At 35.6% G+C, this 17,940-nt stretch overlaps 1 protein-coding gene across 8 annotated transcripts in view; it reads right to left on the bottom strand.

The window, feature by feature from the left end:
• The window catches only part of GTF2I (general transcription factor IIi), a 99,693-nt gene that overhangs the window by 51,594 nt on the left and 30,159 nt on the right, over positions 1 to 17,940 (bottom strand). For all 8 annotated transcript variants that reach the window (XM_012742183.3, XM_012742185.3, XM_020281409.2 and 5 more), the window contains 6 exons: positions 17,397 to 17,531; positions 16,370 to 16,553; positions 16,171 to 16,199; positions 13,742 to 13,796; positions 13,216 to 13,259; positions 6,672 to 6,749 (listed from right to left, as the gene is read on the bottom strand). In XM_012742183.3, coding sequence (XP_012597637.1) covers positions 6,672 to 6,749; positions 13,216 to 13,259; positions 13,742 to 13,796; positions 16,171 to 16,199; positions 16,370 to 16,553; positions 17,397 to 17,531 — 525 coding nt within the window. The remainder of the gene's footprint in view (positions 1 to 6,671; positions 6,750 to 13,215; positions 13,260 to 13,741; positions 13,797 to 16,170; positions 16,200 to 16,369; positions 16,554 to 17,396; positions 17,532 to 17,940) is intronic.

The following is a 17,940-nucleotide window of genomic DNA, read 5'->3' as shown; positions in this document are numbered from 1 at the left end:
GCAAAGGACATGTCATGGAAGAAAACAATTGCATGAAAAATACAACAATGATTTGCACTTGAAATTTTAACTAAGAGTAAGACTTTGAATATAGAGCCCTGAATTCAAATGTCAGAACCACTACCTCCTAGTCATGTGATCCTGGGTAAAATATACAGAATTCATGTCAAGGATGATGTGTTATGTACATGTTTTAAAAGTGAAACATTAGCTAAGGCTATTTTTTACTTCTAAGTACTGCTTTAGCTAATTTTCACAAGTTTAGCTGGTGGCATTCTCAATATTCTTTTCTCTTTATATTTAATGAGGTCTTCTTTAAATCAATTACAAGGATGTTTCTTAGGATTCCCATTGTATAAGTTTTCTATTTTAATTAACTCTTTTATTATTGATTTTAAACTTAATTACATTATGTCCAAAGAATTTATTTTTTTTTCTTTCTTTTTTTTTTTTCAAATGAGGCTTATAAGGAATTTATTAAGACTACCTGTGAACAAGCACAATGTCAAATTTTATGGAAGATCCATGCTTTGTAAATAAACATTTTATTTCCTGGGTATAGCATTTGCTATATACATTAGCTTATGTTTGTTAGCTGTAGAGCTGAAATACTCTATTTAACATTTGTAAGTATTCATCAGCCTGATGTATTAGATGCTACCATCTGTTAAAATCTCCGAAATGATTTGCATTTCTATAAATATATACATTTATAAGTTTACCATAATTTTGTTAATTCTTTATTTACTTTTGAGGATACATTGTTAGGTACAAATTAATAGTTGCTGTATCAATTTAGTGACTTATTCCTTATATATTACTTAGTCCTAGTCTTTATCCCTTGCTACTATTTTAGAGGGGCCTCGAATTAATATTACTAAATTAGAATTTTTTTAGTTAGTATTTGCCCAGCATACCTTCATACATCACTATACTTCCAAATATCTGTTGTGTAACAGCCATGTATTCGGATTTTATTCACCCTAAGATAGGTACAATACTTTAACCCAAACCATCTAAATGCTAGAGGTGCCTACCAATCATCATGAAAACCAAACTATCCCCAACACTCACATCCAAACACTACTATCTTACAGGAACACTAACATGAACAAAAAAACATATCCAAGCCCATTTTGGAATACCAAAGATTTTAGAAGAAAACATAAATGCCCTTACACAGAAGAACGGACAAATGAATTACATTATAATCACACAATGTAACTACCATAATGATATTATTAAATCTACTTGTGACAAAATAGATAAATCTTAAAAATTTATACTGAATGACAGACTATACACAACAACATACACAGTATGCCATTTGTGTAGACTTAAAAACTCAGAAAATATAATATATATATAATGTATGTGCATGGATATCCATATACAGATACTTCTGTGAAAATATTTAGGTAGTAAAAGCATAACATCATTATCAAGAAATCCTAATTTCCATGACAATGGTTAACTTAAGAATAGAGAGGAAAGTGGGAATTTGGGAGAGTCCAAAGAAAGACTTCAGTTACATATTTACATGTTATTTCTTGGGAGACTGGGGGTGGGGTGAGGGGGACAGACTAGACTGACCAAGGAAAAAAAAGACACAAATTATCAAATTGAAAACAAGAAGGATATCACTACAAACTTTACAAACATCAAATAAAAAATAGTAAGGCAATTCTACATAAAACTCTATGACCTAAAATTCAAATAATTAAAATGAAGTAAACAAATTCTTAAAAGATACAAACTGCCAAAGCTCAATTGAGATGAAATAGATAAACTGAATAGCTCTATATCTATTCAAAGTAATTTCTTTAAAGGGATGGGGTATTGATGTTGCCCAGGCTGGCCTTGAACTCCTTGGCCTCAAGGTAGCCTCCCACCTCAGCTTCACCAGTAGCTGGGACTACAGGTGCATGACACTGCCTGGCTGAAAGTATTTCTAAATGGAGAGAGTTAAAAAATGTTTTAATTATTGAAACCTCAAGGCCAGGATGGTTTCATTGGCAAATTTTAACAAACGTTTAAGAAAGGAAAGAAACCAATTCTACAAAAAAAACTCTACCAAACTATCACTTCTCAATTCACTTTAATGAGGCCAGCATTACAAAACCCAAGTAAAGACATTCACAAGAAAAGAAAAATACATACTGTGGTCACTATCTCTTAAAAACAGAGAACTGTATATTCTAAGCAAAGTACTACCAAAATCAAATCCAATAAAATATAAAAGAGAATACTATATAATAACAGAAGAATACAAGGCTGATCTCGACATTTGAAAATTAACATCAATCACCATTTTAACAGGCTAAACAAGAAAAACCACATAATCAACTCAATAGACACAAAAACATTCAACATCCAGTCATCATAAAAACTTTCAGCAAACTATAAACACAAAAGAACTTCATCAACCTGATGAAGCGTATCTACAAAAACCCAATTATCAAATGGAATGATTTCCTCGTAATGTCAAGAAGGTAAGAATGTCTGCTCTCACCACTACTATTCAACATAAAACTAGAGGTCCAATCAGTACAGTAACATGAGAAAAAGAAATTTAAAACATAGAGACTAAAAAGGAAGAAATAAAATTGTCTTAGTTCACAGGGGAAACAACTGCCTACATTACAAAAAAAAAATCCCAATGATTTTATCAAAAAGCTACTAGAGCTTTTTTTGTTGTTTTTGAGACAGAGTCTCACTTTGTTGCCCGGGCTAGAGTGAGTGCCGTGGCGTCAGCCTAGCTCACAGCAACCTCAAACTCCTGGGCTCAAGCAATCCTGCTGCCTCAGCCTCCCGAGTAGTTGGGACTACAGGCGTGCACTACCATGCCCAGCTAATATTCTCTCTATATATTAGTTGGCTAATTAATTTCTTTCTATTTATAGTAGAGACAGGGGTCTTGCTCTTGCTCTTGCTCAGGCTGGTTTCGAACTCCTGACCTCGAGCAATCCGCCTGCCTCGGCCTCCCAGAGAGCTAGGATTACAGGCATGAGCCACCGCGCCTGGCTAGAGCTTTTAATAAATGAATTTAGCTAGGTCAAAAGAAAAAGGTCAGCTAGACATAGTGGTATGTGTCTGTAACCCCAGCTACTCAGGACTCTGAGGTAGAAAGACTGTGTGAGCCCAGGAGTTTGAGCTCAATATACTAGCAATAAATAGAAGCCGAGATGGAAAAAAGACACTATCCTTTATAGTAACACCCAAAACATAAAATATTTAGATATAAATTTTACAAAATATGTACAAAATCTGTAAACTGAAAACAAAGTACAGATGAAATAATGGAAGAATTGAATAGATAAGATACATATACCATGTTCATGAATTGGAAAGCTTGTTATTAAGCTATTCAACCAAATTTGATCTATGGATGAAGCACAATCCCCATCAAAATCCCAGCAGCCTTTTTTGAACAAACCTACAAGCGGATTTTTAAAAATTTCTATGAAAAGCAAAGAAGATGGATGAGATAAAAGTTTGAACAAGAATAAAGTTGGAGGATGCTCATAATCTGATTCCAAGAATTACTATAAACTTATAGTATTCAAGATACTGTAATGCTGGTAAAAGGATAGACACATACATCAATGTAACAGAATACACTCCAGAAACAGACAGAGATGCAAAGGTAATCTAAAAGGTAAAGAACAGTCTTTTCAACAAATGATGCTAGAAAAATTAGATATCCATCTGCAAAATTTGGAACTCAGTACCTTGCACTGGGTATTTTGCTAACAAAAATTAGCTCAAGGCTGGGCGCGGTGGCTCCTAGCACTCTGGTAGGCCAAGGCGGGCAGATGGCTCAAGGTCAGGAGTTCAAAACCAGCCTGAGCAAGAGCGAGACTTCGTCTCTACTATAAATAGAAAGAAATTAATTGGCCAACTGAAAAAATATATACAAAAAATTAGCTGAGCATGGTGGTGCATGCCTGTAGTACCAGCTACTCGGGAGACTGAGGCAGTAGGATCGCTTGATCCCAGGAGTTTGAGGTTGCTGTGAGCTAGGCTGATGCCAGGGCACTCTAGCCCAGGCAACACAGCGAGACTCTGTCTCAACAAAAAAAATTAGCTCAAAATTAAACAAAGACCTAAGTGTAAAACTATAAAATGTTTATAAATATAAAAGAACATCTTTGGGATTCTGAGTTAGTCAAAGATTTCTAAGACATTACACTTAGACACAATTCACACAAAAATCAATAAGTTAGACTTTGTCAAATTAAACTGATTGCGGATCACATCACAAAGGTCTTTTTATTCAGAATAAGTGAAGAACTGTCCAAACTCAATTTTCAAAAAATATTTTTTGAGTTGAGGCCTCATTATGTTACCCAGGCTGGTCCTGAATTCCTGGGCTCAAGATATCCTCCTGCCTCAACCTCCCCAGTAGCTGAGATTACTGGCACATATACCACTGCACTTGGCAAAACTCAATTATTAAGAAAAACATACACATTGGATGGACTATACCTTCACCCTGCTAGGTATAAAACTAATTGTCTAGCTCACACCTTCCTCAAATGCACTTTTCTCATTTCAGATAATCTTTCCTTTCCATAAACATCTAATTTCTATTTCTTATTTACTTAGGCATCACCTTAAATCACTCACCTTCTTAAATCTGAGAAGGGGAGAAAAAAGTTTCTACAATCATGGCTGATAATAACAACAATGCTAATCAAGACAATACCAAAAACAAAAAGAGACTTTATTTTAAATATTAAACAGAATCTATATTTAAAACTATTTCACTGGTCAGGTGCAATGGCTCACGCCTGTAATCCTAGCACTCTGGGTGGCCGAGGTGGGCAGATCGCTCAAGGTCAGGAGTTCAAAACCAGCCTGAGCAAGAGCGAGACCCTGTCTCTACTATAAATAGAAAGAAATTAATTGGCCAACTAAAAACATATAGAAAAAATTAGCCAGGCATGGTGGCATGTGCCTGTGGTCCTAGCTACTCAGGAGGCTGAGGCAGGAGGATGGCTTGAGCCCAGGAATCTGAGGTTGCTGTGAGCTACACTGATGCCACAGCACTCTAGCTGGGGCAACAGAGTGAGACTGTCTCAAAAAAAAACAAAAACCTAGTTCATTAAACAGTATTTATACGTTATGCAAATGAACTAGTAAGGTACCAAAAAGTGCAGTAACAGCTAAATATTTTCCAACCTTTGAATTATCTAAACATTTTGCCATGTAATTCCTAATTACAAACAGTAAACTTCAAAAGTGACTGCTAAAACATGAAATTCACTATGACATGGTCTAATATATGTATACAGACATTCACATAATTATAAACTAGAATGAGTTTATTGAAAACACTATTAAAATCCTCCAGAAATTATAAGATTATCTTTTTAAAGAAAATAAACATGACTATTAGGCAAATGCGAATTAAAGCCACAATGAAGACTCATACCACAAATACTTAAGTGACTAAAATTAACAAGACTGACAATACAAGTGCTGGAAAGATGTGCAGCAACTAGAACTCTCACGCTGCTCATGGAAATGCAAAATAGTGTAAGCACTTTGAAAAACAGTTTGGCAGTTTCTTAAAAAGTTAAATACCGACCATATATCCCAGTTGCTCCATTTCTAGATATCTACTCAAGAGAAATGAAGGTATATGTCCACAGAAAAACTTTTACACTGCTCTTCATTGTAGCTTTATTTGTAATAGCCCCAAACTGGAAACAACCCAAATGGCTATCAACAGACAAAGGGATGAACAGACTATGGTGGAGGCAGAACAGTAATCACCAACACAATGCAGTCGACTACTCACATGCACAACACCACGAATGAATTTCAAAACAATTATCTGACATGAAAGAAGTCACCTGCCCCAAGAAAATACTACATATTTTATGATTTCATTATATAAATTTCTAGAAAATGGAAACTCATCTAAAATGATAGAAAACAGATCAGTGGTTGCCTGAGGACTGGGGAAGGCAACGAATTACAAAGAGGCACAAAGAAATTTTGGGGTGTAATGAGTATTTCATTATCTTGGTTACAGTGAAGATAATTTAATAAGTATATATATGACAAAACCAACCAGATTTTATACTTTAAATGTTTAATGTAGTATAATCATGCAATGGTAAAAAATTAAGCTATGAGAAATAGAAAACATTCTTCTAACTAGAACCCCTCAATGCATAAAAGCATAATGCATTGTGGTATTATAATCTTTAATTCTTTCCTAAAAATCAAGGAAAAAGATAATGGAACAAGAGGATGAATAATTAAAACTTACCACTGTCTTACATTTTATAGATTTTTAAGATAATGGTGATGCTTGGGGAACAGTTATCTTTGTTGCATAAATAGAGCTATTAAAGGTTCAGAATACTTCTCATGCTTTGCAAATAACACTAGAAACCAGAACTGAATTCTAAATTTTGTCATCCTTTTAAGAATACTAATTGCTAGTTTACATATCCATTAAAGATAGTCTGAGTTGATCTTATTTTCTCATTTTTGAACTCTTATTTCATTCTAGTGATCAAATTACAAATATATGTCAATCAAAGACTAATCAATACAATAATATTTAAGAACTTCAGGCAATTGATAAACAAATTTTAATTTTAATTTTAAGCACCAATAACTTTTAGAAAGAAAATTGTATTAAATGGTGTTACCTTGAATGTTATATTGATAATAATCAGGATCTTCTGATTCTTCCTTTACTGTCACAGCTGCCATTTCCAGGGAAATGCCTATAAAAGCAAATGAAATTGTATCATTACATGTCAGGGCATTCAGTCACATTGTAACTGGGAAATCCCCTGGGCCCTCCCCACAATGTATACATATTTTAAAGACTTTGAAAGGACAAAAGTTTGCTACATAGCAGGGGGTAAAAATCACCTATACCCTCAACCAAGCCAAAATTTTAACCACTATTAATATTCTGGGACTATCTGCTAATTTTTTTCTCTAACACAAATTCTTTTTTTTGAGACAGAGTCTCACTCTGTTGCCCAGGCTAGAATGCCATGGCGTCAGCCTAGCTCACAGTAACCTCAAACTCCTAGGCTCAAGCAATCCTTCTGCTTCAGTCTCCCGAGTAGCTGGGACCCGCCAACATGCCCAGCTAATTTTTTCTATATATTTTTAGTTCTCCAATTAATTTCTTTCTATTTTTAGTAAAGACGGGGTCTTGCTCTTGCTCAGGCTGGTTTCGAACTCCTGACCTTGAGCAATCCGCCCGCCTCGGCCTCCCAGAGTGCTAGGATTACAGGCGTGAGCCACCGCGCATGGCCCAAATGTTTTATATCTTGACCGTGGGTGTTAAGTTACAGAAATGTCAAGACAGGCGTGGTGGCTCACGCCTGTAATTCTAGCACTCTGGGAGGCCGAGGCGGGAGGATCACTCAAGGTCTCAGAAGTTCAAGATCAGCTTGAGCAAGAGGAGGACCCCCTTCTCTACTAAAAAAATAGAAACAAATTAGCTGGCCAACTAAAAACATATAGAAAAAATTTGCCAGGCATGGTGGCGCATGCCTGTAGTCCTAGCTACTCAGGAGGCTGAAGCAGAAGGATCGCCTGAGCCCAGGAGTTTGAGGTTGCTGTGAGCTAGCCTGACACCATGGCACTCTAGCCCAGGTAACAGAGCAAGACTCTGTCTCAAAAAAAAAAAGAATTATACACGGAAGCAATAAGGCATAGAGCATTATATTGACAACTGTCAAATGATTCAGGAAAAAGTTCCTTACATTGTACTTAGAAGCATTGTTAGCTTTTAATTGTTTCAAAGTGTAACTTATTTAAGAACAAAAATTTTAAAGAATATTATGTCTTCTAGATCTTGCCTTTCTCTTGTACTATTATTTTATAGGTATTTCTGTACGAATAGATATAGATCTATCACATGTATTTACTGGCAACAGGAATTTCACTAATGGAGCTGTAGGTTAATTATCATTTTTGTAAGGCAACAATTGGTCAAAAAATACATGCAACTTAAAAATGTATCATCCACAAGGCAGCAACAATCTACATGCACATAAATAACGTTTTAAATTGTCTCTCCAAATCCTTTGCTGAGACTGGGCATGAGCAAAGTTTAATGTTTACCCATCTGCTAGGTGTAAAATATCATTCTCTGATTATCACTCTTTTTTAAACTAGATTGAGAATTTTCTCGTTTCTTGAATCTTTGGGCATTTATTTTTTGCATTAGCTCTTTGTAAGTCAAATAATACAACTTTTTGTCATTTGTCTTGCAAATAGTTATACCCTGTCTCTAATGTGTACTCTGACACATATTAGCTGATTTTGCCATAAGAAATTTTTAGGTTTTTAGTCAAATGTAATGCTCACAAAGCCTTTCAAGGAACATTAAGATTTTCCAAAGTGTTTTCAATCAAACATTTTATTATATCTGAATTTTAATACTTCTTGAAGTAATATCAGATTAAAAATGCTTGGCTTTTATTAGCTTTCTAGATGATTATTTGGTTTTCTATATATAGTCATATAACCAGCAAGAGAAGATAATGGTCATCATTTACAACCCGTTTGGACTGCTTTGGGTATTGTAGAACGCTGGCGAGAAACAGGTAAAAGTAAGTATCTCTGTCTCATGGGGAGTGCTTCTAGAGGTTCACCATTAAACATAATGACAGGCTGGCATTTACAATTTTGTATAATATTCCAACAAATTAAGGATTTCTGCTGCCTTTTCATCACCTACCCAGATGATGTATTATTTCTAATTAGCTCAGTAACATGAGAAAGTGATTGAGATTTTCTAATAAAACCATCTTTGTGTTTCTAGACAAATCCTATATCTGAAAATCACTATGTAAGATAATTTTTGAACTAATCTGAAAGCACAGTAAAAGCCACACAATGGCAGGATCTGCAACGAGTACTCAGATATAACACACCCATTGTCTACAAGAGGTAAACCAGGAGACATGACTATTTTTAAAGATGTGAAATTGTGTTTTATACAACTGAATATTTCTGGACCTCACATATATTCTTTGGGCAGGTTATATAGTTTATATATTCCTTTAATAAGTAAATACTGTAAATATCCATTTTTTCATTTCCAATTACCAGGGATAATCATAAACTTCCTTACTAGTAATAATACAATGACCTTTGAAAATTATGTATTATTTTTAAAAGATGAAGTTTCCTTCATTCTCTTAACACCGACCTAGGGTAACAAAAAATAGTTCCAATAAAATTATAATCAAGTCAGAAAGAGCTATGTTCTTAAATAAGCAAAAACACTTGTGTCCCAGAAATGAAACATGACAAGAAAGCAGGCCAGGCACAGTAACTCACACCTATAATCCTAGCTCTCTTGGAGGCCATGGAGGGAGGATCGCTCCATGCCACAAGTCTGAGATTAGCCTGAGCAACATAGCGAGACTCCATCTCAACAAAACACAGAAAACTTAGCCAGGAGTGGTAGTATGCACCTGTAGTCCCAGCTAGTTGGGAGACTGAGGCAGGAGGATCATTTGAGCCCAGGAGTTTGAGGTTGCAGTGAGCTAAGATGACACCACTGCACTCCTGCTAAGGCAACACAATAAGACTCTGTCTCAGGAGAAAAAAAAACTATGCAAGCAAATATCAAGTAAAATGTCCAAAATCGGCCAGGTGCGGTGGCTCACGCCTGTAATCCTAGCACTCTGGGAGGCCAAGGCGGGCGGATTACTCGAGGTCAGGAGTTCGAAACCAGCCTGAGCAAGACCCCATCTCTATTATAAATAGAAAGAAATTAATTGGCCAACTAATATATATACAAAAAATTAGCCAGGTATGGTGGCGCATGCCTGTAGTCAGTCCCAGCTACTCAGGAGGCTGAGGCAGCAAGATTGCTTGAGCCCAGGAGTTTGAGGTTGCTGTGAGCTTGTCTGACACCATGGCACTCACCCTAGCCTGGGCAACAAAGCAAGACTCTGTCTCAAAAAAAATAAATAAGATGTCCAAAATCATGATCAGATCTGAAAGAACTCAAACAATAAAACTCAATTTAATTATATGATAAAAGTGGAAAAGGGGAAGAAGAATTGTAAGCTGTACAATAATCATATCCTCATTGTCCATATCATAATATATAAATATACCCAAACATTAAATCTACATGAAATGCAGTGTGGTAGTGACAAAACAGTGGGTATTACAGTTCAATACAAAAAATTAGCCGGGCATGGTGGCGCATGCCTGTAGTCCCAGCGCTACTTGGGAGGCTGAGGCAAAAGGATTGCTTTAGCCCAGGACTTTGAGGTAGCTGTGAGCTAGGCTGACGCCACAGCACTCACTCTAGCCTGGGCAACAAAGCGAGACTCTGTCTCAAAAAATTAAAAAAAAAAAAAGAAAGGATGGTCTTTTCAACAAATGGTGCTGGTACATCAACATGCAAAATGATGCATTTTCACTCTAACCTCACAAAATTCACAAAAATCAACTCACAATGGATCTTACACCTAAATATAAGAGCTAAACTATAAAACTTCAAGAAGAAAACCTAGTGTAAGTGTTTGTAATCTTAGGTTGGGCAAAGATTGTCTAGATACAACACCAAAAGCATAAGCAATAAAAAAAAAACTTGAAAAACTCAATTTCACCAAATTAAGAACTTTGAACTTCAGGGACACAACCAAAAAACAAAATCAAACAACTAGCCACAGATTAGAAAAAATATTTGCAAAATCTTGTTACTGATAAAAGACTTGGATCTAGAATAAAGAACTCTTACAACTGGTAAAAGGAGGAAAAAAAAATCCCAATCCAATTTAAAAAGATAAAACATTTAAACAGACATGTCACCAAAGAAGATATAAAAAAAAAGAAAATATATTAACACATGAAAAGATGCTCAACATCAATAATCATTAGGGAAATGCAATTTACAATCATTGTGACATCCAAAATATATGTAATTCTGGAAAGGCAAAACTACAGAGACAGTGAAAGATTACCAAGGGTTCAGGGGAGGGAGAAATCAATAGGTGAAGCACACAGGATTTTTAGGGCAATGAAATTACTCTGTGTGATATTATAACTATGGAAACATGTCATTATACATTAGTCAAAACCCACAGCAAGTCCAACACCAAGAGAAAGCCCTAATGTAAACTATGCACTTTGGGTGATAATGATAGGTCAATATAGTTTGCAGATAGTAGCAAATGTACTACTCTGGCGAAAGATGTTCATAGTTGAGGGGAGTCTATACATGTGTGGGGGCAGAGGATATATGGGAACTGTCTACTTTCTGTTCAGTTTTTTAAAAAACTGAGAAAGAAAAACCACAATGAGATACGACTTCACACCCACTAGGACTGCTATAAAAAAAATTAAAAAAAACAGACAGACAAGGCCAGGTGCCCTGGCTCACACCTGTAATCCCAGCACTTTGGGAGGCCAAGGTAAGAGGACTGCTTGAGGCCAGGAGTTCAAGACCAGTCTGGGAAATATATTGAGACTCCATCTCCACAAAAACTAAAAAAAAAAACAATAGTGGTGCACGCTTATACTCCCAGCTACTTGAGAGGCTAAGACAGGAGGATAGCCTGAGCCCAGGAGTTTGAGGCTGCAGTGAGCCATGATTATGCCACTGCACTCCAACCTGGGCAACAGACCAAGACTTCATTTCTTTAAAAAAATAAAAATGGCAGTTCATTTCTTCATCAGCTAGGAAGGATGTGTTGAGGTTGGCATATCCATCAAGAACAGTAACCACCAATGGCTTCCAATGCGCTGATGAAACCTCAGATGCACGGCCTCCTGGCCAGGCATCTATGGTTTCATGTCGTTGCAGTATTCATTGTATCTCTGGGGACTGCAGCTCTCTATTAGTTTGCTGTGGTGGAACCAAGAAAGAAGGCATACATGGATTTCTACAGAAATTATGATTCCATGAAAGATTCTGAGGAGATGAGGAAAGCTGGTATCTTTCAAGGTGCAAAGTGATTCTGGAATATAAAAAATTTCACTGGGTTGAATTACACAGAAGTTTGTCACTGACCTGTGTTCCTGAGCTATGAATACATGGGCTGAGGAATAGTTTCTCTTGATAAATAATCAATTAACAAATACTGTGGACAGTGGGGGGAAAAAAGTCAGACAACAAAAGTGTTGGCCAAGATAAGGAGAAACAGAAACTTTCCTATACTGCTGGAGGGAACATAAAATGGCATAGCCACTTTGAAGAACAGTTTCGCAGTTGCTTAATTAAGTTAAACACAGAGTTACTATAGAACTCACCAAGCCACTCCTCTTTATTTACCCAAGAGAAATGAAAAGATTTCCACACAAAGATGCATAGGTGGATGATCACAGTAGTGTTATTTAAAATAGTCCAATAGTGGAAACAACCCAAATGTCTATCAAATGATAAATGGATAAAGAAAAGGTAGTATTATCCATACAATGGAATAATATTTAGGAATAAACTACTTATGAATGCAAATCATTTTTTAATGAGTCTCAAAACATAATCAGAATTATGCAATATACATACCATTTAGCATATAATTCTATTTATATGAAATGTCCAGATAAGACAAATCTATAAAAACTGAAACTAGATTAGCTATGGGAACAAGGAGTGACAACAAATGGACACCAGGTTTCTATGCAGGGTGATGGAAATGTTCTAAAATGAGATTGTGGTGATCATTGCAAAACTATAAATTTACTTAACATCACTGAATTTTATACTTAAAACAGGTGAATTTTATGGTATATAAACTATATCTGAATAAATCCCCCCCAAAAAACCTATGTGAAATAACACAATAAGCATGATATTTAAAAATAAGGAATTAAATACCAAAAACACCTTAGAGTTAAAAATGGTTTCCTTGGAGTGTAGAAAATGGGAGTACAAAGGGAAAAAGGAGATTAAGAGGGTATTATAATGATTTTTTTTAAAAAGTACTATGAACTAGTTGATCTTTTACATTATATGCTTATATAATTGTATAATCTACAAACATGTGTAATTAGCAAAGAACTTCTGGCTACCACTTATTAAGCAAATTCTCTTTTTAGGTTTTAGTATGATATGATAACAAATACTATCACACTTGGAATTTGTAGTGGTTACCCATTTCTCACCAAAACAACATAATAACTGAGGCAAAGAGATACCTTCTAACCCAAGGAAAAGTCTTCCTTAAATTCACAACTGATTCTAAAACCACTAGTACATACCAGAATCTTCTGTGGGTTCAGTTTTCACTTTGATGGGACCACAACTGAAAGGAGAAGGAAACCCAGATCAAGCTATGCAATGGTAAAAGCCACTCACACAGTATTCAAATGCACTCAAAGTACACACTCACTCATCCGACCAAGGTGAATGCAAAATTGCCTCAACTTAACATTTACAATTTATTTCTTGCATAAATAAAAGTTGTCAACTGAATTTAGAACTTTAATTCCAATCTACCTTTTGAGTAAAAAATAAATACTATATAGTAGCATATTAACTTTCCACTTTAAGGCTTTCTGATTCACACTGTGGTCAATCACATCAGCTTCACCTAGGAAACACTACTATGCCGAACGACCAAGTCTAAAAACTCAGTTTCAAAAGATCCCTACATGATTTAACTGCATATTAAACTTTGAGATGTGTGACATAAGGCATTTTTAATGTTCAAATATCCCAATAATCTAAAAACTAAGACTTTGTGATGTGTGGAAGTCTAATAGTAGTGATGAAATTAGGTTTTACCTTCCACCTGGAGATAATATGGACCTGTCAGCATCTGATACCATCACACGACCACCTGTGTACAAAAAAAAAATTAGATTTAGTTTTGTTTAAGACTTCAAATATAACTAATATTTCTGAAAGCTTTAATACAGGATAACTGGGGGTAGGATTGGGTTTAGCAGCTTTGGGTTATACTAGAAAAAGCACTGCATTAGTAAGAAAATAGTATACTTTGCTCTCTCCTGTAAGGTAAATAGTGACAACAATCATCTAACAGCTTTTCATTCCTTCACCCACCAGCACCCTCATTTTAAAGAAATACTTCTTATTTTTGTCAGTGAGAGGAATACAGAAATATGCCATTTCTCTAGCAAGGCAGAATAAGTAAAAAAAAAAGACTGATGTATAAATGATGATACAGATTGTGATTAAGAATACACCTGGCACTCTGGGAGGCCGAGGCGGGAGGATAGCTCAAAGTCAGAAGTTTGAAACCAGCCTGAGCAAGCGAGAGACCCCGTCTCTACTATAAATAGCAATAAATTAATTGGTCAACTAAAAAGATATAGAAAAAAATGAGCCGGGCATGGTGGCACATGCCTGTAGTCCCAGCTACTCAGGAGGCTAGGGCAGTAGGATTGCTTGAGCCGTGGTGGCTCAAACCTGTAATCCTAGCACCCTGGGGGGCTGAGGCAGGTGAATTATTTGAGCTTAGGAATTTGAGACCAGCCTGAGCAAGATCGAGGCCCCTTCTCTACCAAAAACAGCAAAAATTAGCTGGATATGGTGGTGCATGCCTGTAGTCCCAGCTACTCGGGAGGCTGAGGCAGAAGGATCGATTGAGCCCAGGAGTTTGAGGTTGCTGTGAACTAGGCTGACGACACGGCACTCTGGCCCAGACAACAGAGTGAGACTCAGTCTCAAAAAAAAGGCAAACCCAACTTAAAAACAGGAAAAGGCTCTAAATAGACATTTCTCAAAAAATATATATGAATGGCCAATAAGCACATGAAAAGATGTTCAACATCAACAGTCACTAGGGAAATGTAAAAACTAAAACGAGATACTACTTCATACCCCTTAACTGGAACCTTCTGACATTGCTGGTAAGGATATAAATTGGTACAGCCACTTTGGAAAAAATTTGGCAGTTTCTTAAAAGTTAAGTATTAATTTACCCTACAATCCAGCAATTCCACTCTTAGGTACATACCCAAGAGAAATTAAGGTGTATGTCCAGACAGAAACTTGCTAAAGTATGTTCACAGTAGCATTATTCATAACAACCAAAAGGAGAAAAAACACAAAATATCAATGGATAAACAGGTAATACATTCATACAATGGAGTGCTTAATGGTCAGCAATAAAAATGAACTATTGATACACCCAACAACTTTGATGAACCTCAAGTGAAAAAAGCTAACTTCAATAGGATATGTACCATATTCTTTCAATTTTATAACATTCACAAAATAAGAGATGGAGATAATGAAAATATTCTAAAATTAGACTGTGATGATGATTGTAAAACTTCAAAAAATTTTTAAAACTATAAATTTACTATCAATGAATTATATACTTAGAACAGGTAAATTTTATGGTATGTCAATTACACCTCAGTAAAGCTACTCAAAAACCTTTCCACCACGGTGAGAATAATACAAAAACTAACAGAAAACAAAATGTATGTGTGTGTATACATATTATTTTTTCCTTTCATCCTTACGTGGTTAAAAGGTTTCCAAAGATACTGATTATTTACTTTCCAAAGTCTCGAATGAACCTAGCTACTTTTTTAGCACATTTTCTCTTCAAATGAAATGGTTAGATGGCCCTAAAGAAAGTCCTGTTGACATCCTCCTCATTCTTCAAGGGCCCATCCAAATGCTCTCTTACTCATGACATCCTTCCTGAACTACCAAATGAATCCTGCCTCTGATGAATTTCCACAGCACTTTCTCTGAACTGGTTCTCACATTATGGATGTTATGCTCTTGCCAGGGTCATTTTAGGCACTTTGTCTCTTGCATTAGACCACCAGCGCTCAAAAGCTGTAATGCTAATCATGGTTGTATATCCCCGCCCCACCCAATCCTGTGCCCAATAATGCCTTGCCTGTTGATGACATTAGGTAAATTAAATCCTACTCATCATTCTAGGAAATGAGGACAAATCTGGGATATGACTGTTTTTCACATTACCTTGTGTAAGACAGTATACAATCTTATATATAAAGCAAGGAGCTGAGCTTAAAAAAAAAAACAAAAAACAAGTCTCCACTTTTTCAGCTCAATGAACCTTTCTTAGTTTATATGAACATCTTAACAAAATGCCTTACATTATAGTCTCAAAGAAAATAAAAGAGCAACAATTAAAATTTATTAAAATCTGGCAAAATGGGTTTAGGAACCCAGCCAATCATCATGTAAACAAAGCAATCACTTACCTAGATGCTTCTTTGGCTCTAGGAAAGGTCTGCATTAAAGCAAAACAAAAGAAAATAGATGAATACACAAAAGTATTACAAAGCATAAATTTAAATGACTTCTGCATTAAATAAGAATTTTAAAAATATATTAAAATAAACAATATTCAAATTTATATGAATAAATTATTGATGGCTATAAAGGAAGAAAGCACTTCACCTCTTAATGATAAATGAAATCCCTGCTTTGTTCTCCAAAATCCATTTCAGAGTTGCAAGGTCATAATTTTCAGGATGTTTAAAGGAAACTCCTTCTGGAAGCCCCTGCACTACCACAGCTGACTGGTCTCGTAGCATCTTCTCATATGGAACAGGTACCACTGTGGATTTCCCTAAAGCTTTCCCTAGGGGAGAGAGAATGAAGATAAACATCATTAAATGGCAAGATTAAAGAACTAAATCATCACTACTTTATCAGGGCCTTTTTGTAATATCTCATTTCAAATCTTCTTTGAAATACTATAGGGTCCTATTCCCTGTCAGCAGAAGTTCTAAACCTGAAACAAGTTCAAAGGGCCAAAATGAAAAGTCTATTAAATATTTTACTTTAAAGCCTACACAAAAGGGGAGAGAACACTGGCTGACTCCTTGCACTATTCTCTTTCTTTCAGATGGTCCCATCCTGCCATATTCTCATACACAATTTGGCCTCAGAATACTGAAGGGTGACAAATGCAACAGTTACCAAAAAATACCAGGAAAATTTCTGCTAATATTCTCATTGAGAACTTATCAGGTAAATACAACCTCATTCACAAATGGGTGTATTCTCCAGCCTGTCTGTGTATATCAGGCAGTGGGCACCACAGATGCTAGAAATCCCATTCCACAGAGTTAAATTTTACATATAGCCCCACCATAAAACCTCTCCTCCTTTCAAGTTTTCTTCTAAAAGCTTTGTTTTACCATGTGACTGACTGGTTTAAAAAAGGTGACTCCACAGGGTATTAGAGAGATCAGTACCAAATCAAAAAGAAACAGCTCAAATAGCTACAATTTTTCTGGGTTCCTCCAACATGGAAGTGGAAAGTAAGGCTGTTCCTAATATTGATCGAGTATCTGGGAATTAATCCATTTAATTTTTAAAATGTATATTATATGATTGTTATATTAATTAGGTAATCTACCCTTTAGAAAACTCAATCATATAATATATCTTTTTGAAAATTAAAATGTATTGCTTATACCATAGCAGAAGCAGAAATAGTCCTCAACTGTTTTTCTGAGTGTTTCAATTTCTACAGCATCTACACTCATCCGATTCGACTGGGTTGTAGATTTCATTTTGTGCATCTCTGCAGCCTTTTCTTCTTCTTCAACACCTGTAAAATAATTCATAATATAAACGATCCATACTCATTATCTTAGTATATATTTGGCCTTTAGTAAGAATATTTTTCCTATATTCTAACATTTATGATTATTATAAAAACAAAAAGAAAAAAATATTATGAAGGAATTTTTAAAATAGAAACCTATTCAGAAGAATGGATCTCAGTTAAAAAAAGGAAAAAAAAAGAAACCTAAAAGACATAAATTACTTGAATGAAAGTTATTATAATACGGCAATCATCTCTGAAATAAGCATACCTGTAACTAAAAATACTACACATACTACTGTATTAGTAGTTTTAAAAAGAAAAGATAACTGGCCGGGGGGCAGTGGCTCACCCCTGTAATCCTAGCACTCTGGGAGGCCAAGGCAGGCGGATTGCTCCAGGTCAGGAGTTC

Source organism: Microcebus murinus, chromosome 19 (genome assembly GCF_040939455.1).
Source record: "Microcebus murinus isolate Inina chromosome 19, M.murinus_Inina_mat1.0, whole genome shotgun sequence".
NCBI lineage: Eukaryota > Metazoa > Chordata > Mammalia > Primates > Cheirogaleidae > Microcebus > Microcebus murinus.
This window is presented reverse-complemented; position numbering and strand designations above follow the sequence as displayed.